Below are 23,594 nucleotides of genomic sequence, written 5' to 3' on the forward strand. Positions count from 1 at the left end.
GATTCTCTGATCTGGGTAAAATTCATTAATCATTTTGAAAGAAAAATTAGTAGCGGGTGTTTGAAGATAAAGAGTACTTAAGGGTGTTGGGTTGCACGGAGAAGCTCTGCTGCGGAAATGTTTTTGTTGGGCTAAATGCCTGTTTGGTTGAAGGCATGTGCAACGAATCGCCCATTACATACTGTATTGCAAATACATCTTCACATCAGAACACTGTAATCTCGAAAATTTTACAATTGATATTTACTCTGCCAAACTTTCACCTCGATTGATGGAGCCATAGCGTCTAACTTTGTGCATTACATGTAAGTGCAGCTGCAATGACGAATTCTTATAGTATGTTTCTGAATTGAGTTTTGAAATTCACATTTTTGGATTGCAATATAGATTGATTTAAAAACCCTGTTACTTTAACAGACGAGGAAGAACTTAAACTTCCGTGTTCTGTGGTTCAAAGCTTTAAACAGACCAACTTATTTTTTCGGAGTAGTGCACTTTACGTTTTATTTCATTCAATACTATTAGCGAATATTAAAAACGATGCCAGTAGCTAATAATTATCAATAATTCTGCGGCGTGGTATTTGTCTCCGCACGCCGCCTGAGTGTTTATGAAATCCACACCAGACACTCCGACACGGTCCGTTCAGCCCGACGGCCAGTGTGTGTCGCCGGCGTTGCAGTTCGGGCTTGCTTCCTGCTGATTGGCCAGCCTGCTGTCAATCAGAGTGTTTTCCCGGGGATTTCCGCTCTCGCGCTCTGTGACTCGGAACATTTTTGTAACAAAAAAAGAAGCCGCCGAGAGCCTGGTGTCGGCGGCTGCGCGGCCTCTGGTCGGACTCGGAGCCAGCGGAGCCCAGCTCAGCCCAGCCCAGCCCAGCCCAGCCCAGCCCAGCGGAGCAGAGCCCAGCCCAGCCCAGCCCAGCCTCCCGTTCGGACCGCGGGACACCAGGACTCTGTCAAACCCGAGCGCCCGCAAAATAACCAGGTCTGTGCGCGTTAGTCTTATACCAACCTGCAAGTGTGCGTGCGTGTCTTTTCTTATTTGTGTTTACCGGAGGGTAAATTATATCCTTTTCGAAGTCTTGGCCGTGTGTAGTTTTGCCTGTAGTTTCTCCTGCACGATGGAAATCGCCAGTTTTAATCCCAGTTTGGGGGTTTGTTAGAGGTGTTTTTTTTTGGGGGGGTTACAGTGAAGGTTATCAATTTTATTTTCCGCTGACAACTTGAATCTTTTATGGAAGGCAAAAAGGGAATTGTAATATTGGTTGATTTACAGTTTCTGTGTGGCAAATGATTATTATTTAAGGCCCGCATTGGGAATGGAACCGATGGGACACTCCACCCTTCCCATTGGAGTTAGCTTTATGTGTTTGTGTCGGATTATTTACGGCATTCAAAACTATAAAACAGAGAATAGGTTGATCATATCTTGGATCTTGTGCTTCAGAGTGCTTTGTGGCTAGCGCTCATTATCTTGCTTCATGTTAAGAAAACCTACTGGCCCCAGCCTTGGTCTCCTTCCTGTCTCTGAGCTTGTCACTGCTTTGGGTTGAGCCCAAAACCTGTGAATTTACGTAGCTAGCTTGCGTTTTATTATTGCAGAACTCCCGGTGAGAAAACTACCCGGCAATAAAGAGCACTGTTCACAGGTTTTAATGAGTAAGCCTGCAGATGACTCAGTTTACTGTACGATGACGTTAAAGTGGCAGTTTCCAAACAGAATCGTCCGAGCCTATGATTTCACAATGTTTGTAAATACGATTTAGGAAACGAGATTGCATTTGGCGAACGGGTTTCTTGCACTGCGCTCTTATTTAATGTGAGGCTGGTAATCGCAGTATTTGAATAGCCCTTTCTCGGTGAGGCCTGGAAGTTGTCCCCCCCCCCCCACCATCATTTCTGTGCGCTCGCATTAATAGGGACCTTCGTTGTAGGAATGTTGGAATTTCTATGTGTTGCTTTCTCTTATTTTTATGAGCCTGTTTTTTTTTATTGGCCTGGATTAAGTTTGTTGGAGCTGATTCCCAAAGCGAGCCATCCGAGTTGTGGAAGTGCCGGACAATGCAAACAGAAGATGCTTGGCCCGCTGCGAATTGTGATTTCTCCCATTCAACAAGTGAACTGAGTTGCAAAGGACAAGAGGCCTGCCCGCATTTGATTGTGGCTAACCAAGGCCTTTCCTTTTAACTCACAGAAGTTACTAGCTCAGTGACCGTGGTCTTGGTTTTACTGTTTGAGAGAAATGATCGTTTTGCAACGTCTCCTGTTTATCAGTTGCTTCCTCGTATGCTGTGCAGTTAATTTGAAGCAGGAATATAAAGCAGCACACCGGATTATTTTTGCAATCCCTTACCATTCTGCTGGAGTGGTGAGGTTTACTGTCCTCGGCAGTGTGATTGATGCACGGCTGGTGAGGCAGGTCCAGGCGGTCTTGGTGACCAGCGAGTGTTGTGGACCAAGGCAGTTCTTCATTCTTCTGTAATTTTTATTTTCAAAACATACGCGCTACAAGAATTCGTAGAGGCAAAGTCAGCATCGTTGAGTATTTGTATTTCCTTTAATCCAATACATCAGTAGGTCAGAAAACATTGAGGTAGTTCGAAAATATTCCACTGCAGGCAACAAATGGAGAGGAAACCCAGGCGCGTTTCTCGGTTTCCGACGACGCAAAACAAAATGGGGAACTAAATGGTATAGGGAATGGAAATAATGGTAACGGAAAGATGAGTGAACAAAAAGGGGCAGGTCTAATGGGAAGTTATTCGATGCATATTCTGAACAACCTGTTTCGACTAAATAAAATAGTAATGTCAATATTGAGAGGAGATGTGGGGAGACCTGTACACAGAATATAGAAAATTAACACAAGCACATTAAGTAATTGCCTTTATTCTTGCCTGAAAGCTGGAGTACAGGCTAAAGGAACCTTGCTTTAAGTTAGTACTTGTAGTACAGTGTCAAAAAGAGCAGCTGTTTGAAGAAGAAAGGTTTGAGTGGTACGTTGACAAGAATAAGTTTCCATATCAATGGACAAGAGAAAATCTGCTGATGCAGCACTGATGGAAAAGAGTACAGTTGATGTTTCAGGCTGAAACATTGACTATTTTCTCTTTTCCATAGATGCTTCCTGGTCTGCTGAGTTCCTCCAGCATTTTGTGTACGTTGCTTATATATCATGGAAGAATTTTCGGAATTGTGAGGGTTAAACAGGGTATATGTTAAGATTTTGATCCCTCTGGAAATTGTATAATTAGGGAACATTGCGTCAGGAAATTGTCCAAGTCATTTGCGGAGTGAGATCAAAGCACAATTCCTTTCTGCGGATGATAATGAATCTTTGGATTTGAGAAAGCTGCAGAAGTTGTATTGAAGACATTTTACCAATAGAAAGGTTGTGAGAATTATGGATAATATTTTTCCTATGGTGGAGCAGATATATTTATATGTTCATGATTTAATGACTTTTGCCACAATTGAAAATGTATTCCATCTGTGATAATTTATTTTGTAAGTGCACTCATGCTTCTGTAATTTAACTTAAGGATTACTTTGTTTAAATCTTAAAGTTTATAAAGCCTGTATTGGGATTAAATGAGTCTTATGTTTGAATTAGTTGCTATAAAACTTCTGCCCTATGAAGGATGATTATCGTATCCCTTTTCCCATTTTCTCTTCCACTTGCCTTGTGCCATTTTTGAGATTGGTGATCATCTGTTGAGTTCGGTGGACTGATGTTTGGTGACTCCATGTGCTTTTGATACAATTAATTCAAAAGGGTCTGCAGAGAAAATTAACTAAGCTGTTGTCTTGTGAGTTTAAATGTTTGTCTCGAAGAAAGGGATCTGGATTTTAGGCAGAAATTTGACTTTGAACCTTGTGTCATGGGGTTTTGGTTACTTTTTGTTTTGCTGACACTGAGTTAATTAGCTTGCTAGTATATTCTTTGACTTGTAAATATAATGAATTTGTGGCCTTTTAACTTCTAGATACTGATGCGACTAATGCCAAGCTAGAGGGTCTAGCGGTATATTGTGTTTTTTAAAAAAAGAGTAAAGACAAGTTTTAAATTAAAGCTTAAAAATACTGCTTTTGCTAAAGTTGTGGACTTGATAAGTGGATATTTTCAATGTTTTTTTTTGTGTCCTGTTGCTTTCTTTTGCTCCTGTAGTTAATTACAGGGTCAGGTATATTTCGGCTAAAATTATCTCCTTGGATTTAGTTTTCTCTTTTTCTCTCCTGAAGAAATTGAATTGCACTCAGAAATGATTTAGTGCTTTTGTGGTCTATTTCTAAGTGAATTTGCATGCTCTGTGTTGGTGGGACATTTGAATCAAGGGGAACATTGCAGAGGCCTGTCCTTGGTGTTTCTGTGAATTTCCCAGATCCTAGCTCATTTGTCTGGCCTGGGGCAGTGAGATAGATTGAATCATTGTCAACTCATTTTCATGTTGAGGCATTTACTTTGTCTTGCAGCAGGAGATTTCCTCACTGAACAGGCCATTGATTCTGTAAAGTGGTAATGATTATATTATCTATTTTTCTTTCTCCATTCTTCAGCTGTGCTTGAGTTTTGGACACAACTGCCATCGCACTGCCATCTGCTCTTTCATAATAGGATTTTATTACTTAAACCTGTACTTGAGAAATTCAAGCAACACACACAAAATGCTGGTGGAACGCAGCAGGCCAGGCAGCATCTATAGGAAGAAGTACAGTTGATGTTTCGGGCCGAGATCCTTTCAGTACTTCTTCCTATAGATGCTGCCTGGCCTGCTGCGTTCCACCAGCATTTTGTGCGTGTTGCTTGAATTTCCAGTATCTGTAGATTTCCTTGTGTTTGCGTTTGAGAAATTAAAGTCTAGTTGATTCTACACTTTTCCCCATTATTCTTATTTCTTCAGTTATTTTCCGAAAAGGCATTGGCTAAAAATAAAATCATAAAACATGAAAATAATGAAAAACCTATTTTAAAAAATAAACTGATTCTGGTGTGTGTGTGTATATATTTCAAGTAATCTAATTGATTATAGTGATGGAGGAACAAGAGGCAGTGGCTGCAGTATTGAATGCTCTGTGGTTGTGCTGATGCATTTGGCTTTGTGCTGTATGGATTGTGGTTCTATGTGAAAGAGTTCGTTTTTTGGCAGGTAATACAACAGTGGGAAACTGTTTGTGGCAGGTAATTAGACACCAGTGAAGAGGAAGTGAACATGGAGCTGCAGTTGCACATGCAATTAAAGATCTAAAGAGAAGGCAATCCATCGTGACTGGTTTTTATAGCCTTGCTTCCCCCCCGCCCCCCTTCCTTTTTTTCTGAATCATGCTTTTTTTTGGTTTGGAAGTTATTTGAAGTTCGGATAAATTTTTCACTGCTGGCTTACTTGCCAAGTTGTTTTTTTTTAAAGTGAATCACAAGTAGTTGCAATTAATTTTACTTTTCTCATAAGAAAGTTCCGTATCATTGAAATGTCAGATCAACGCTTAACAATAGGAAGTGAGTAAACTCTAGTAACAGCTACGAGTTGATCACCTTGTTTGTTTGCGTGTTATGGAAAGATTAAGCAAAGTACAAAATTGCCTTGTAATGGAAGAATTCTTAAGCTATTATGAAATTCAGCATTGGAAGTTATTTTGGCTTTGGACGATACTGCAGAAGGTGTTCATTTTGTGTTGGAGATTTTCATTTCAGCCACTGTTCAGATGAGGGGGGGAAACAAGGAAAGAAAATGCAAATATCCTGACAGCCGATCAGGGTAACCATGCATAGCTTTTGAACTGAGCTTTATTTTTGCCAGTAACTCTCTGTTTCAACTCAACCCAAGTCTCAGTACTCGCTGATAGAATTGCAGCAAGAAATTTCAAATTTGATTCAATTACTTTGATCCTGTCAGATCCGTTTCCTCAGTGGCTTGTAAACTTCTGGTTTTTATTCTTCAATTTATTTGAACAACAATCAGAATGTGTTTCAGAAACTGGTGAGTTTTGGGAGCCAAGTCATGTATTAGAAAATTTGGTAAGATCAAATCTTGCAGTGTATGAATCAGTAGGTTCTCCCAAAGGAAATGTGTCTCTTCTGAGTGAAGGATCTTTTTTATTGTTTTTTTTAACTTGACATTCTGACAGACTTTGACTACAATCAGTTTGATTGGAGCAGCGACTTGTATCCTGCAATCCTTTTTAGACCATTTTGAGAATTTGGAGGGTTCCAATGCATGGCATTGTCTTATAAAAAGCATTTTTCATTTAATAACAAAAATTGTGCAGTTTTTCCATTTTAATTATTCTAAAAGGTGCATTTATTATTTCCAATTGCTTGAGTTATAATTAGTTTTTAATTTTGAAAGCATTTTACCAGTTTCAATTATCTGGAGCACTGTAGAAATGAATTCCAAATATTTGTCCTTCATGTCTATAGGTATGTTTCTTCACTCACTCTTTTATATAAAAAAAGATTCTTACTTTTAGAGCTGGTTTCTTCAATTTGAAGAGTAAAAATGGGCAAATAAGCACAAGTGGAGAAGGTTTACTGTCATTATTTTTTAGTTTTCTGTCATCTGAAGTTACACAGTTGAATTCTCTGATTTCAGCCAACTGTTAAATATGTTGAAAGATTGTGATGGAAAATTACCAAAAATTATATCTTTGACTTCAGTTTTTTCCCCCCTAGAAGTTCTGGTGCTTCACTGATCTGGACAGTCTTCAATTCAGAGTGTATACCCTTCAAGAACAAGAATTCTTCCCCAATCCCATTTTGGAAACAATGCTAACTGCTGTAGAAGTAATGCAGCTGTGTGGCCTGACCTTGTTTTCCTGAGTTTGGAACTGAACCCCGGAATCTGTCTGGCCGGTCTGTCTTGATGCCATTGTACACAGTACATTCACCAAGCAAATTATTTGGGTATGCGTAAAAATGAGTGTAAAACAATATCTCAACTGCTCTATTACTCAGATTATAGCATTCTGAGAAGTGAAATTGGTTTTGTCCTGTAAAGTTGACCTACAGCAGTTACCAGGGTTGTCTGCAAAGAATAGGACATTTAAAAAAAAGATTGCATTTGCAGTTAAAAGAATATGTATGTAAATAACTTTCAGGTTTGTTTTTTTTGATGCTGTATGTGGATTTGCTATGGAGAGAACATCGGTTACTCCATTCAGAATTTAAAAAAATGTATTTTTTCTATTTAAAGATGCGGTGTGGAACAGGCCCTTCTGGTCCAACGTGCTGTGCCACCCAGCAACCCACCTACTTAACACCAGTCTAATCACGGGACAGTTTACAATGACCAATTAACCTACTAACCGATACGTCTTCAGATTGTGGGAGGACACCCACGAGTTTCAGAAGAACGTACAAACTCCCTACAGGTGGCGCCGAAATTGAATTCTGAACTCCAGGGTGTCCTGAGTTGTAATAGCATCGAGTTAACCGCTACGCTACTCGTCCTGGTGTATAAAATGCCACGTTCTCTTAATATATCTTGAATGCCATATAAAACTGATATTTGTCAATTTGAGATAGTCTGCATTTTGTGCTTTAAGAAGCTAATAGTGTAGATATTCATGCTTATGTGTCATTAAGTCAGATTGCAAAGTGACAACAGCAAATGATTTTTTTTTAATTTTGCAGGGCTGCAGCGACTCTGTGAACTGTTAGTTGGGGCAGCCATCTTGTACAAATGTTGGAACTTGTTCACTACTGTTGTCAATACCAAGGAAGATTTTGCGAATGGGATGAAAATGACTTTTGAATTCTCTGCCAGCGATTGAACAGGCTGAGCTGCTTCACTGATTTGGTGGCGGATGATGCTTCCGCTGTGGAACTATACAATCTGAAGTTGCATAACCGAGTACATACAGAAAATCACCATAAGTCGGAGTTCATTATGGAGAAAACTAAAGATAAAGATAAAATTGATGAAAGGTCTAGAATGACGAGGAGTGGTGGAAGAAGTGCCCATAATTCTGGTGTTTTAATGGTTGGACCCAACTTCAGGGTTGGAAAGAAGATAGGATGTGGCAATTTTGGAGAACTTAGATTAGGTAAGAAACTCCATTACTCATATCACTGAAAATTGTCTGAATTTTTCTGCAATTACTGAAGTGTTTCATATATTTTCTGATTTCCAAGACACCAAATTTACTTTATTAAGCTTTGGAGAGCTGATAAGATTATGAACAAAACTGGGAAATTTCTTGTATTGAGCAGGTTTGGGATTCTGTCTTTTTGATGACATTTTATCTTTTGTTTCTCCTGTAATAACTTAAACCCAGTGTTAATCAACACCCAATAGAGACCAAATGTTTTCAACATTCGGAAAAGGTTTCTCTGTAAATGTGAGCTCAGCGGTGTAGGTTAAAAGATGAAACAATTCAAAAACCCCTCTGAAGTTGGAGTTTAGGGAAGATCTCGTCAAAAGAAAATTTGAGTACATTTGGAAATTCATCTTGTGAAATCAAATGAATAGAATGGTTCCTCCTGAGTTTCATTACCTTTTGATTGATAAACATCACTGAGGCCATTTGACTGAACTCATCTATTCTTGTTTGTTCCAATCCTGCTAAGAGAGGACACTGGATTATCAGTGTAACATTCTTTCTGTTTGAGTTTGAAGTATCAAGCTCAATGTTGAAATCAATGTTTCTGGGGTGGGAATTCACTGTGTGATACACGGGCATGAGTTTCTGAGATGGTGCCTCTGGAGCTAAATTTTAACAGCATCTCTTGAGTTCACCAGGCTGAAAGTGTTTGGCAATCTCATTAAGTTCAAGCACTTCAGCTGCTTTTGTAACTTATTTGCTTCATCCTGATGTTCGGAAAAGGCTGTACTGAGTGTTTTTTTTTGTCTTTATTAGTGGATAAATCCTAACGCTTGGAACATCAGAATTTGTTAACTACTCTGTCAGATAATTGTAATCTTGGAGGGACATTTTATTCAATATTAAGTTGGTAAATTGTGTTCCATCAGGTTGTAAAGAAGGAGAATATAAGCAGTGTACGCGAACTCGCAAGAAGTGTAAAGTCTGTCAATGAATTTCAGATAATCAGGAAATATAAAGCATGTGACAGAGCGAAGTGAACTTGGACTTTTTGGAGATTGAGGCAGGAGAAATAATTATAGGTAAAAGGTAATAGCAGACATAAATATTTGGCATAGCTTTTTATGGTAGAAGGTGCCACCAAAATCCCACTAATAAATAATAGGGGAGGAATTAAATACCATCACCAAAATCAGAGAATCACTGAGGCAAACTAATGGGATCCAAGTTTCTTGGATGTGAGGATTTGTATGATAGACTCCTAGAAGGGGTAATTGTTAATTCAGCACTAATCTTCCAAAATCTCTGAATTCTGCAGAGGTATGAAGGTTTGGAAAGCTGCCAATGTGTTGCTCTTGATTCAAAAAGTGGGTGATTATAAACTAATTAACCCATTATCTAGTAGTAGAAAAATATTTGATGTAATAGTAAAACATATGGAAAGTCATAATCTGCGTAAACAGATTCAGCGTGGTTTCAAGAAGGGAAGACAAACTGATTAGAGATCTTTTGAGGGAAGATCAGCCGGAGCCACAGGTGTGATTATACTTGCATTTTCAAAAGGCGTCCAAAGTGACAAAAAAAGAAGTTTGCAAGATGAGTAATCACAGTGTTGGGGATGATATTCCCAACTGGCTAGCTAGCAGGAAGCCGCAAGAGAGGTTGGAGACTTCCAAGCTGCCAAGCACTTCCAGCTTGGCAGCTGGTGACCAGTGGGATGCTACAAAGATCAATGTTGGTCGTGCAGACATGTAGGGTTTACTGGAATGAAATGAGGGTAAAGTGGCATTTATGGATCTTTATTTATATTACAAAGAAGGGTGGGGATTGGGAGGGAAGATGCAAGTGGTATATGTCAAGATTAATTGTTCATACCCCAACTTTCTACCCTCGGTATTAATGTGTGAAATGTAATGTACACTTTTGGAACAAAGAATGATTGTAACGCAGAATATTAAATGGAGAAACCGCACCAAGTTACAGCAGGTAATAGGAGAAATTGTGGAATACTGACTTTTGTTTCAAGAGGGTTTGCTACAACTGTACAAGATAACAGTAAGGCTATATCTAGAATACGGTGTACAGATTTGGGACCCTTATTTAAGGAAAGATATATTATTGAGGTGTCATAAAGGTGGTCCTCGCTGTGGAAAGATGATCTTGAATGAAAGGTTGAAGAGGAAAAGTTGAGCAGGTTATGCCTGGACTCTCTGGAGTTGAAAAAAATGAGTTAATCTTATCAAAACATAAAATTTTTAGGGATTTTATATGGTAAGTGCTGAGAGGATATTTTCCCATCAGGGGTGAATGGGAGAACTGGGAACAGAGGCCATAGTTTCAGGATCAGGGGCTATTCAAGTAAGATTGAAGAAGAATTGCTCTGTCTGAGGGTTGTGAAACTTTGGAATTCTGTTCTAGAAAACCGTGGAGGCTGAAATCTTGGATACAGTCAAACATCCTTCAATTACCCAGAGTTATGGGGTAGGGCAGGAAAGTGGACTTGAAGTAAGTTTGGATCACCCATTGTCTTAGTGAATGGTGCAATGAATCTGGGTCTAAATGGCTTAGCTCTTTTGATAATCAAGGGAAAATATTCAGTTACAAGGAAGTAATATTTGTGGAACACTATCTGTTCAACAAAATGCTTTAGAATGGAGTCATGCTTTTGGAATGACTAAAAGGGAGATAGGAGCTCTTACAGTACCAGATCTGAGGAACTGTTGATAGAAACAGTTTTTCTCATATGAGATAGCAACTTGGTCTTCAACGGTATAAACTGATAGATTGGCTATTCAAACAAACTTAAAATGCCAGTGTGAAGATTGGTTGGTGGGAAGAAACCTAGTGTAAAACTTGCATAGGCAATCAGGATCTAGTTGTTTGTAGATTTGGGCCCACAATTCCATCCTTGAGAGTCAGTGGTATTTGCTTTTGGTAGTTGTAAATCTCATGCCAGTGCACGTTAGGCAGAAGTATTCTTAAGGCTAGGAAGCTTACTGAGAAGTTTTTTTTCTTTGTATTCTGTGCTATATTTGGGTTACAAGGCAAATTTAAATGATTAAACTTCTGCTTTGCGGTTTGACAAATTTGAATCTCATTCTTGTGAGTGGACAATTTGGCAATATGTCTTGAACTTGGATCACCTAGAATTTAATTTTATAGATAGTAGTAGCACATAATTTATTTTATTTTGCACTATTGATAATTTCCAAGTGAAATAGCAGAATTTGACGAGGTAATTCCTAGGTGTTATACCTAAACCTTTTATATGCTTCATTATTGTGTCTATTTCTTGACTTGCCAAAATGAACTGGAACTCAAAGCTCCATGTTGTAGTCATTGTGGAGGAATCTCAGTTGAACCAGTAGTTTCAAGCTAGTCTGTTGCACTTCCTGGGAGATTATGCTGATATTGAGACACCTGCACATGTATCTTCTGAACTAATTGCAGATTACTCAGCCTTCCAACTATCAAGGAGCATGCTTAAACTACCAGGGACTGCTTTCTTATTCACAAAGATGCCCAATCCATGAATTCTTTGTTACCATCACTGACAGTGTAGTGTTTTTATGGCATGATAAGTGCAATTCTTTCCTGTCTCATTATTCGTGTGCTCTCCAATCATAACCAAGATTTACATTAAGTACTAGGAACACAGTAGAAAATGTCTTTTGGTCTCCTTAAATAGTCTGCAGTGCAGAACAAACAGATGCAGAGATTTATTTTGCAAATGAAGATGGTTGAGGAAGAGCAACAAGACTCTTCAGGATGTTCTAAAGATTAGGATGAAGGTGCTGTCTATCAGGGGATGTCCCTAATCAGCTTTATCTCACAAATGAGCAGAGCAGGAAAGCATTGTCATTGTGGGCTAGAAGGAGCTTGCAAAACCTAGTCCTGAATCGGGCTCCTGTCAGGTGGCTCCTTAACTTCACTCTCTATTAAGAGTTGCTCTTCTAATATCAAGTTTCAAAGAAGATGAGCATTTGAAAGTGCTAGAGGCAGTGAGGAACAACATTTTATGAGATTACCTTTGGGACTGTTTCTGTTTTATTTTCAAATCCCTGCCCCGTTAACAAGTTTTCACAAGTATAATGCTGCAAAAAACTTTGCATCTGTTTGTCCTGTGCCACAAACTATTTCAGGAGACCAAAAGACATGTTGCACTTTTCCACGGCTCTCCTGGTACTCGCGTGGATCTTGTCAATCTCTTCCTTGAAAGGTTTGGTGGAAAGCACTTGTGCTACAGATTAGTTTTGAGTTTCTAAAATAAGCCTCTGGGTGATTGTGTTAAATCTCTTGGTTGTTGTCAATTAACTTTTGATTTTCAGCTGTTAAAGTGCTATTTTCAAGGACAGCCAAGAACCAAAGAGAGACCTTCCATTTGTGTAGTTGTTTCACAACCTGGGGCATTCTGAGGGGCATTATGCCAATCAAGTACTATTTAGAAATGTAGCTACAGTATTAATTGAGGAACATTAGAAGCTCATGAAAATGTTCTTAATACTCATGTTTCATTTTTTAATGGCTCTTAAAAGGTCACTGGAATGCGCAGCGAGCTACAAATAAATATTTTTTCTCTTTTACATATTGGAAAATAATGAATAATTGTTGAAGAGAATTACCGTAGACTTCACTCAGGAGAGAGGTAGTTTCATTTTTACTTCCTGTTATGCTGCTGGCATTTAGGGCAGCAATGAAGGTTCTCTATTTCTTGGTGTTCAGGGCTTCCTTTATCATGTCAGTAGCTTCTTCTCAGTTTTCACTACTGTTAGCCATGCAAGTCTCGGACTTAGAATTACAAACCCCATTTCCAGAAAAGTTGGGATATTTTCCAAAATGCAATAAAAACAAAAATCTGTGATATGTTAATTCACGTGAACCTTTTTTTTAAACTGACAAAAGCACAAAGAAAATATTTTCATTAGTTTTACTGTCCAACTTAATTGTATTTTGTAAATATACACAAATTTAGAATTTGATGGCTGCAACACACTCAGCAAAAGTTGGGACAGAGTTAAAATAAGATTGAAAAGTGCACAGAATATTCCAGTAACACCGGTTTGGAAGGTTCCACGTTAAGCAGGCTAATTGGTAGCAGGTGAGGTATCATGACTGAGTATAAAAGTAGTGTCCATCAAAGGCTCAGTCTCTGCAAGCAAGGATGGGTCGTGGCTCACCTCTTTGTGCCAAAAGTCATGAGAGAATTGTTATCAGTTCAAAAGGAACATCTCCCAACGCAAGATTGCAGAGAATTTAGGCCTTTCAACATCTACAGTACATAATATTGTGAAAAGATTCAGAGAATTCAGAGACATCTCAGTGCGTAAAAGGCAAGGTCAGAAACCTCTGTTGAATGTGCATGATCTTCGAGCCCTAAGGTGGCACTGCCTAAGAAACAGCCATGCTACTGTGAATTATTGCCATCTGGCTCGGGAGTACTTTGGAAAATCATTGTCACTTAACACAGTCCGTCGCTGCATCCAGAAATGCAACTTGAAACTGTATCACGCAAGGAGGAAGCCATACGTCAATTCTATGCAGAACGCCAGCGAGGTCTCTGGGCCCGAGCTCATCTCAGATGGACCGGAAGACTGTGGAACCGTGTGCTATGGTCAGATGAGTTCACATTTCAGCTAGTTTTCGGAAAAAACGGGCGTCGAGTTCTCTGTGCCAAAGATGAAAACGACCATCCTGATTGTTATCAGCGAAAGGTGCAAAAGCCAGCATCTGTGATGGTATGGGGGTGCATCAGTGCCTACGCCATGGGTGAGTTGCATGTATGTGAAGGTACCATTGACTCTGAGGCGTATATTAGGATTTTAGAGAGACATATGTTGCCATCAAAGTGATGTCTCTTACCGGGACGTCCATGCTTATTTCAGCAGGACAATGCCAGACCATATTCTGGACAGGCTACAACAGTGTGGCTTTGTAGACACAGAGTGTGTGTGCTTGACTGGCCTGCTGCCAGTCCAGATCTATCTCCTATTGAAAATGTATGGCGCATCATGAAGAGGAGAATCAGACAACGGAGACCACGGACTGTTGAGCAGCTGAAGTCTTATATCAAGCAAGAATGGACAAAATTTCCAATTGCAAATCTACTACAATTAGTATCCAAAACGATTAAAAAGTGTTATTAAAAGGAAAAGTGATGTGACACAATGGTAAACATGTTGCAGCCATCAAATTCTAAATTTTTGTATATTAGCAAAATACAATTAAGTTGGTCAGTAAAACTATTGAAAATCTTTGTACTTTTGTCAGTTAGATAAAGGTTCACATGAATTAACATATCACAGATTTTTGTTTTTATTGCATTTTGGAAAATATCCCAACTTTTCTGGAAATGGGGTTTGTAAAATGAACTGGGCTGGACACTGACAAGGTTGACATAGTTTAAAAATAACAAAACACTGAAAGCTCAATGTCTGAATGTACAAATTGTATCTTGTGGGCAGCACAGGAGCATACCATTTGACTCATGGTTTGTGCTGAACAAGACTCAAAGAATCCTTTCTACCTCCATTCTCTGCATATTCATGTGTGTATATCAAAGCCTCTTTTAAATGTCATGAGTTTACCAGTGTTTTGTATATAAACTACTCTGCATATCTTGAAGCGGTTCCCCTCTTGCCCCAAGTCTATGTTCTCTAGTTTTTGATATTTCTACTCTTGGTGGCAGGGTGTGGTGGTGGTGGTGGAGACTTCAATTGTCCATCCTGTTTGGTCTCCTCTTGGCTCTCATGCTTGACAGGAAACAGCACAGTTGTCCAGTCCCCCCTTGTGGCTAATACCCTCAAATCCTGTCAGTATCCTTATAAACTTCCCCAAAGCCTCCATGTCCAGCTTGCAATAGTGTGATCAGAAATGCACACTGTACTTTGTGGCCTAACCAAAGCTGCGCTATCGCTTCTTGGCTATTATTCACAGTTCCCGTACCAATGAAGTCAACCATGCCATAATCCATTTCAAGTGTTCCATCTGCTTGTGTTGGCTCTTTGAGGGAGCTGTGGACTTGGGCTCCGAGGTCCCTCTGCACTTCAAAGCTGTTTGGAGTTCTGCCTTTAAAAGTATATTTTCCCGAATATTTGATCTCCTGGAATGCAACACCTCACACCTCTCCAGGTTAAGTTCCACCTGCCTTACACAGGATTATTAGGGGTTGTAGTACTAATTCCTGTGACACCAAATCATAGATCTTTAGTCAGAAAAACACCCTTCTTCCACTACATTCTGTTTTAATGGGCAAGCCATTTGTGTTTCTGAGCTACCAAATTGCTGTGGATCCATGGACGTTAATCTCCTGGACCTGTTGACCATGACTTTATTAAAAAAAAGTACTTCAGGTAGTGGAATTTTTAAGTTTGAATTGCCTTTATCCACAACTTCCTCATCACTTTCAAGTAGTCCACGAAGTGACATCGTGGTTAGGTTATTGGAAAAACTATGTTGGGAAGATGAGATCATCTAAGTAAACTTTGAAAGACCTTTTTATTTGTAACACATACACTCAGTGGCCATTTTATTAAGAACACCCTAGTAATGCAGACATTTAATCAGCCAATCATGTAGCAGCAAGTTAATACATAAAAGCATGCCAACATGGTCACAAAGTTCTGTTGTTCAAACTAAACAGTGGAATGGGGATGAAGTATGACCTAAGTGACTTTAACCACAGAGAGATTGCTGGTGCCAGACAGGGCAGTTTGATCATCTCAGACAATGATGATCTCTTGAGGTTTTCACACTTGACAGTCTCCAGAGTTGACAGAGAATGGTGTGGATAAGATTTTAAAAAATCAAGTGAGCGCAGTTCTGTGGGCAAGAACACTTTGTTAGTGGAAGAGGTCGGAGGAGAATGGCCAGAATGGAAGGCAATTGTAATTCAACAGACGATGCATTCGAACAGTGGTGGGTAGAACAGCATCTCTGAACTTGCAGCATGTGGAACCACGGGCTACAGCAGACAACCACAGACGTACTCTCAATGGCCACGTCATTAGGTACAGAAGGTACTATGTTGTATACTATGTGAAAGCTAATCTTTTGGGTAGGAAATCTGGTCTATTTCACACATAATAGCATGGGCTAATGTGTTTAAATCAGGCTCTTATTGCTTAACGTGCTCTTTTTTGAGAGGGTGGAATGGGAAATCATGAGGATTGGAGAAGGGAATACAGCTGAAACTGAAGGGCTAGAATGAAGTGAAGGACAGAATGAGATAACTTGGTAATCTCTGTGCACAGACAACAGGAGCAAAATACACAGGCACTAGCGATGAAAACAAAATGTAGTTGTCTCCTACTTTTGTGAAACTGATTAAAATGAAACAGTGCATGTTCCAGAATAATTTTAAATACCAATCACCCAGTCATCTGAGCAGGAACAGCTTTGTATTTATTTTGCTCTGAATTTCCAGCTTCTGCAGATTTTCTCTTGTTTGTATTTGTGCAGTATGTTTTCAATGTACTGAAACGATTTAAGGTTCCTTGGAGCATAATCAGGGAAAACCTGACACTAATCCAGAGAAGTTAATAGGAGAGTGATCATTAGCTTGGGTTAGCACTGTAACATTTTTATACACGAGAATTAAACTGACAGTGACTGGTTTACCTGAAAAGACAAAAGGTATTGAACTATTTTCATTAGGTGACAACAGCTAGGTTTCCGACACTTCATAACAAATAGTACAGCTTTGACGCATTTCTGTTGTGAAAAACATCATTGTGTGTTACAGAGTTTGCTGATCCAACTTCAATGCCTTGTTTTATGAGATCAGAACCGAAGTTGTCCATGTTTTCAAGCTTTGTATCTTCTGACTCTTGGGAGTGGGAGAAGAGAGAATGCAGCACTGAATGCAGACAGTCCCCACTTTATTTATGTATAATCCATTTCAGTTTACTTTCTTGTCCAACTCCCCACTCAACTCTCTGCTCTAATTTGAAGTATTGAATGATTAGTTTATTGTTGTGCCCGACTTCAAACATTACCACAACCTTCCCTGGGAATGCAAGACTGCTAGTACTGCTTGATTTTAAAATCTCATGGAAACGTGCAGGAGTTTTCATTTTTTGGTTATTTTTTTTGCATGAAACATTCCAAAATTGTAAATTGAGAGTATTTAAATACATTTGTGTCCTTCTGCCATTTTTGCAATGTTTGTGTAATTCCATGTTAATGGACCATTTTCAAACAAAATGCAAACGATTTTAAAATATGGTACAGGTCATTTACTCCTTATCCAAAATGCTTGGGGTCGGAAGTGTTATGGATTTAGGATTTCTTTTGATTTTGGAATATTTGCATCTGTATAATGATACAATATAATCTTGTGGCTGGGACCCAAGTCTAAACCCAAAACCCACTTACCTTACATATATAGCTTATATATAGTTTTATAATATTTAATCATTTTGTGTATGAAACAATAATGTGTACATGGAACCATCAGAAAGTTAAGCTATTAACTACCTCTGCTGCTCAGATGGACAGTCATTGGCTGTTTGGCATTGTCCTAATTTTTGACTCTGAACTTGTGCACTGTTAGTAAGCAGTCTTTGTCTTGCACTTGTTTGTTACACTTGCGTACTTAAGTAAAAATTATTACAAACTATTAATTTTTTTTGAGCCGGCCGGTGGTGTAGTGGCATCAGCGCCAGACTGAGGTGAATGGTTCCAGATTTGAATCTGACCAGCTCCTACACTTTCCATCTGTGCTCGGTTGAGTGTTGAGCTAGCAACTCGTCCTTGTAAGAAAAAACAGACAAATGCTAACAAAACGGCAAGGTTATTGCCTGATGCGTCACGAGGTGTGGAGAGGAACAACAATTAATATAATGAAAATATAATGTGTGCAGGGTAACAAAAGCAACACAGCAGAATGAGAAGACAATACCTGAATCAGCAAACAACGGCAGGTTTTCAGTCTCCATCTATAATGCTGTATTTGATTAAAAGATTACAGTACAGTATTTGTATTTTTTAAGATTTTATGTAAGATTACATTATCTGTAAAGAAATTCAATGAAAACTGCGAAAAAGTCAACGTTTAATTTTTAACGTAAAATTGACACTGGCCATGCTACACTCAAAGATGGGATTTTAGTTGGAGATAAAATTCGGATTTCATGCAAAAATAGTGTTTTTCAATTGCCAAAAACAGTGTTTTTCAATTGCCAAAAATAGTGATGGTTTTTGCTTACAAAAGAAGATAGATGTGACACCAAACACTACAGCTACGTCAGGTCAGAGAAGCTTGAGGGAGAGGGTACATTGTCGTTGACATAATTGAGAGGAACATCGGAAGGGGTTCGGAGACCAGGAAGCAGATGCTGTCGGGATGAGGAGGCTTTCCTGCTGGATTGTGCGTTGTGTTTCTTCCAGTGTTGTCCGTCCAGTTAACAGGGTTTTTCTTGCAGGAATCTTCCTAAGATTTTATAAACTGACATGATTTCTTGTTCTGTTAATGAACGCACGTTGCTGGAGCCCTTCAATTTCTCTGCTGCATTGTGGTCAGCAGACACTTTATCATTGCAAACCATTTAAAAAAAAAAATTAGTGCCATGCCTTTTCTTAAATTTCTGCAACCAGACTGCTGAATATTCACAATTGCTGTCAGTTTTCAGTTCATCCTGATAGATCTTTGTTACCATTAAACACATGTTCACTCCGCTGATGAATTCACTCTTACCAGTTGCATAACTGAGATTTTCATTTTTCACGTTATTTAGTGTTTCTCTCTTTTTCATAACTGTTGTTAATTACTTTCAGCATAGAACTTTAGTCATTTGACCTTGTGTTTCTTCAGGTTGTAGATAGTGGTTGCTCTAACACCATACTCCTCAGTTAAACGCTTCACACTTACACCGCTGTCAAGTTTTTCCAGCAACTTTACTTTCCTGATGAACATAAATCCTTCCTCTTTTTCTTTTCACTCTTGCCCATTGGCGTAACTGCAGGGCTTTTTGACATTTTGAACAACCTCTTCACAGCACAGAGCACAGAATATGCACAAAACTCATGGCAAGTGGTGCCCGAAGATCTGGCTAAACCAACTGGTGCCAGCAGGGCCCCACTCAGGGTATGTGAGGTCACTTCTCAGAATTGTCTGTGTTGCACAGAGAGATCTGCGCATTATCTAGGAACCTTCCCGGCGTCTTGTGGAAGTTTCCATTTGCGCTGTCATGTCGGTGCCCAAGAAGATTTTGGATGCTTTCGAATTTTGGATTTTCAGATAAGGGGTGCTCAACTTGTATTTGCTGATAACTGTCACTGCTTATGGCTTGTATACTGGCAAATTGTGAACTGATCTCACAGGTAAGAGAAATGTAGTCCTGACCATGAAGAAATGCATACGCTTGTTATACTATAGGAAATAAAATTCTAAGTTACAACCTTGTACAAATGTAGGATATCACTGAAATGTTTGTTGCCATTTGGGTTGAATTTTAAAAACTGCCACTTTTTTTTCAGTGATTTAGCTGCACTATTGTTTTGTATTCTTAGAGCAAAATGGGAATGTCAGTATTTTTCTATTGTGATGCCTTCCTTTGAAATATAATGCCTTTCAGACTTTAAAAATATAGTCAGCATTATCATGTAGGAAAGGCAGTTCCTCGATTTTGCTGTTAGTTTTCAAATCAACAGTATGGTGATGATGACCTATTGTAGTGTTGTGCTACACGCAGCGCTGAAATAACGACACGTCGGTGAGCTGCAGTTGCAAAAGAGGTTTATTCAAACTTCGCGGCCTCGCTTTAAAGCCTTCCTGTTCCTGCCCTCCCCGGGAGGGAATGCTGTAGGAGGCGCGTATTCACAGTCCCGTCCCGCGCGTGGGCTTTTCCCCTTGCTGGTGAAGCAGGCTTGGCGCCCTCTTTGGGACCGGCCTCAGTGCCGGCATGCGCCACTTTGTGAGCCGGTTCGAGTGCGCTGGGAAGTGGGTCGCCACACTACCTTATTTAAAAGCCCCCTCAAAGAGGAATACAGCACAGAAAGAGGCCTTTTGGCCCATCAAGTGCTTGCTGAACATAGATAAACTTTTTCGAATCTTAAGCAACGCACACGCAAAATGCTGAAGGAACTCATTAGGTCAGGCAGTATCTATGGAGGTTAATACATAGCTGATGCTTCATGTCGAGACACTTCCTCAGGACAAATCCTGCTCTAATCCCATTTAATTCTCCCCATGTTGTCATTGATTTTCTCCCTCCCCGACCCTGCAAGAATCTGTCATTGGGGTTAGCTTTTTAGAGCAAATTAACCTGCTAACAGACCTGTCTTTGGATGTAGTAGGTTGAGGATGCTGGAGTAGTTTGAGGAAACCCATGCAGTCATGGGGAAGAATGCAAATTTCACACAGACTGGAATGGAGGTCTGTACTGAACCAACGTATCTGGGGCTGTGAGGCCACCTATTGGTTCAGGGTTAAATATTAGACAGAATACTGTAGATAGAGCTCTGCTGTTCTTTTTTTTCCAGACTCGTGCCGTGGAATCTTCCTGAAGGAAAATGTGGGCTCTCTATTTAATACCTCGTTGAAGAGGTAGCAGGTCTCACCAAGCAGTGATTCAGTTTTTCCACTGTAATGTCAGTTGAGAGCTCTATGGGATTTGAATCCACTCCGAATCAGAAGGATTCAGGGTTGCTGGCAATGGGTTAGCCTAACCATAACTGCTTAATAATCATCTAACTACCTGTACATCCCCCTTTTTTTTTAAACCCTCCTTGCAGGTGTGATTAAGGTCTTTCTTTAAGGGAAAAAAAGCTTTATCTGTTTCCTCTTCTTCTGACTCATTTTGTTCATCGTTTTCCTTTTCCTTGAATATACACCTACCCCCCACAGAAAACTGCAGAAATTGAAAACGGAAGTGGAAACGCAAGATGTTGGAAGTACTCAGGTCGGGTGACATCTGTTAGGAGAGAGAAGAGGAACAGATCAATAACCTTAATTCAGTACTTGAAATAGTTAATAATTCACTTTTACTTAAAACATACTTATTTTCTTGGAAGGACCACTGATTTGGAATGTTATCTTGGCTGCTCTCTCCTCGGATGCTATGTGACCTGCTGTGTATATTTCAGTTTTCTTATCTTGAATCTATCATTGTTATCAATTTTTGCTTTTACTATTGCTTGCTTTCTTTCCCTTCCAAGATTTCTGTACTGCCTCAGCAATGGAGGTCAACAATGCTAACATACTGTGTTACAGAGCTGTGCTTTGTAAGCATTTTAAACCTTGTGATTTTAACAGCAAGTTTTCCCATACCATGTCTATAAAGTAAGTTGATCTTCATCACATCAATATGTTTGATTAGATGCTGGGAACTTGATCAAGACAAGGTAGTTTCTTCAAATTTGAAGTTCCTACATGGGAGTAGTTAGCTTGATTGCCGTGGTTGGGAACATGTTGGAGTCGATTGTTAAGAATGAGGTTTTGGGGTATTGTCAGCATAGTTTCCTTAAAGGAAAATCTGTTGGCATTCTTCGCAGAAATACCAAGGAAGAATTGATGGATATTGCGTACTTGGATTTTCAAAAGGCCTTTGACAAGGTGCCACACGCGAAGCTGCTTAACAAGTAAAGAGCTATGTTATTCTAGGAAAGATACCAGTATGGATAGAGCATTGAGTGATTGGCAGGAGGCAAGGAGTGGGAATAAGGGGAGCTTTTTCTAATTGGCTGCCGGTGACTCGTGGTGTTCAGTAGGGGTCAATATTGGTACTGCTTCTTTTTATATTGTGTGCCAATGATTTGGATGACAGAATTGCTGACATTGTGGTCAAGTTTGCAGACAATATGAAGGTAGGTGGAGGGGCAGGTAGTGTTGAGGAAGCAGAAAGGTTGCAGAAGGATTTGGATTAGGAGAATGGGAAAGTTGGAGTACAGTGTCATGAAGTGTATCATCGTACACTTTGGAAGAAGGAATGAAAGTGGAGACTGCTTTCTAAATGGGAAAAAAAATTGAGAGATTAGATGTGCAAAGGGACCTGGGAGTCCTTGTGCAGGATTTCCTAACGGTTAACTTGCAGGTTGAGTTGGTGGTAAGGAAGGCAAATGTAATGTTAGCATTCTTTTTGGGATGAAGGGTGTAATGCTGAGATTTTATAAACACTGGCAACATCTCACTTGGAGTATTGTGAGCAGTTTTGGGCTCCTCACCTAAGTAAGGATGTGCTGATGTTGGAGAGGGTTCAAAGACTGTTCACGAAAATGATTCTGGGATTGAAGGGCTGATCATGTGAATAGTATTTGATGGCTCTGGACCTGTACTCACTGGAACTCAGAAGAATGGAGGTGGGGGGAATTCCATTGAAACCTCTCGAATATTGAAAGGCCTGGTTAGAATAGATGTGGAGAGGATGTTTCCTCAGAAGAGAGGAGTATCCATTTAGAATGGAGATGAGGAGGAATTTCTTCACCTGGAAGGTGGTAAATCTGTAGAATTCATTGCCACTGGCAGCTGTGGGGTCCGAGTCATTGAGTGTATTTAAAGCGGAGATTGTTAGATTAGCGATAAATCAAGACATTAAAGGTTATGAGGAGAAGACAAGAGAATGGAGTTGAGTAGGAAATGGATCAGCCATGATCAAATGACAAAGCTGGCTCTGGGACAAATGGCCTAATTTTCTCCAATATCTTATGGTCGTATGGTCTAGAGCAGGGGTTCTCAACCTGGGGTCCACGGATCCCTAACTTAATAGTATTGGTCCATGGTGTTTTTTTTTTTGAAAAAAAGATTGGGAACCCCTGGTCTAGTGAGATATGTTACAGTGGATTCGAGTTAATTGAGCTTCAGTAAATTGTGGCAGCTGCTTATTTGGAACAACTTGTTAAAGAATAAAAACATATTGAAAATAGCTGGGATTCCCTTTGTTTATTTGGGACAACGTGCCGCTTAATTTGTTCAGGAGACTGTTACCAAACCGTCTTTAACTACCGTCAGCTGCGTGCACCATCAGGCTTTGATCTAGCAGTTTGTAACTGGTGTCTGTTCAGTGAGTTTCTGCTAAAAAGTGACTCTTGTCACTGACAGCTGATGAGAAATAAATAATAAGACAATTTAGCATTGTTCTGCTTGCCATGGTTTCAAGCATTCAGGCTCCAAGATGCTGGAACCAGCCAGGAGTGAAAATGGAATTATTTCACTACTTCAAGTTACGAACTACAAGGAATTTGAAGGTATCGAGAATCATCTTGAATATTACCCTTTGGTCCCTGCTGGGAAAAGAGTAGCTGTTATATCTCATGCCTCTGAGACAGGGGCAAGCCTTTCCTAGGGCGTAAAGTCAGCTCCTGTGGACTAAACGGATGAGATCAGCAGTGAGATTCAACGGACAGGAAGGCGGTTCTGCAACACTACATTGAGGGTGAAGGGCATGAGGAACAACAGAAGATGTCATGGTCATCTACTGCGACCTGGGAAGACCCCTGTAGTGACATCTACTCGTCCCACTGGACCCAGACTTCTGAGTTCGAGAGAGTGGAACTGCCCCAGTACCTCGGCTTTTCCACTTTAAAAACTCTCCCTCACGGTTTTCCTGTCATATGACAACC

At 39.8% G+C, this 23,594-nt stretch overlaps 1 protein-coding gene across 4 annotated transcripts in view; it reads left to right on the forward strand.

Moving 5' to 3' along the window:
• The first annotated feature begins 777 nt into the window (after window positions 1-777).
• Window positions 778-23,594, forward strand: part of LOC132394031 (casein kinase I) — a 232,976-nt gene continuing 210,159 nt past the window's right edge. For 2 of the 4 annotated variants that reach the window (XM_059969666.1, XM_059969667.1), the window contains exons 1-2: window positions 779-987; window positions 7,630-8,042. In XM_059969666.1, coding sequence (XP_059825649.1) covers window positions 7,886-8,042 — 157 coding nt within the window. In that variant the 5' untranslated portion in view covers window positions 779-987; window positions 7,630-7,885. Of the gene's footprint in view, window positions 988-7,629; window positions 8,043-23,594 lie in introns of all 4 variants that reach the window. The other 2 variants (XM_059969665.1, XM_059969669.1) reach the window with 2 other exon arrangements.

Source organism: Hypanus sabinus, chromosome 5, assembly GCF_030144855.1.
Source record: "Hypanus sabinus isolate sHypSab1 chromosome 5, sHypSab1.hap1, whole genome shotgun sequence".
Taxonomy (NCBI): domain Eukaryota; kingdom Metazoa; phylum Chordata; class Chondrichthyes; order Myliobatiformes; family Dasyatidae; genus Hypanus; species Hypanus sabinus.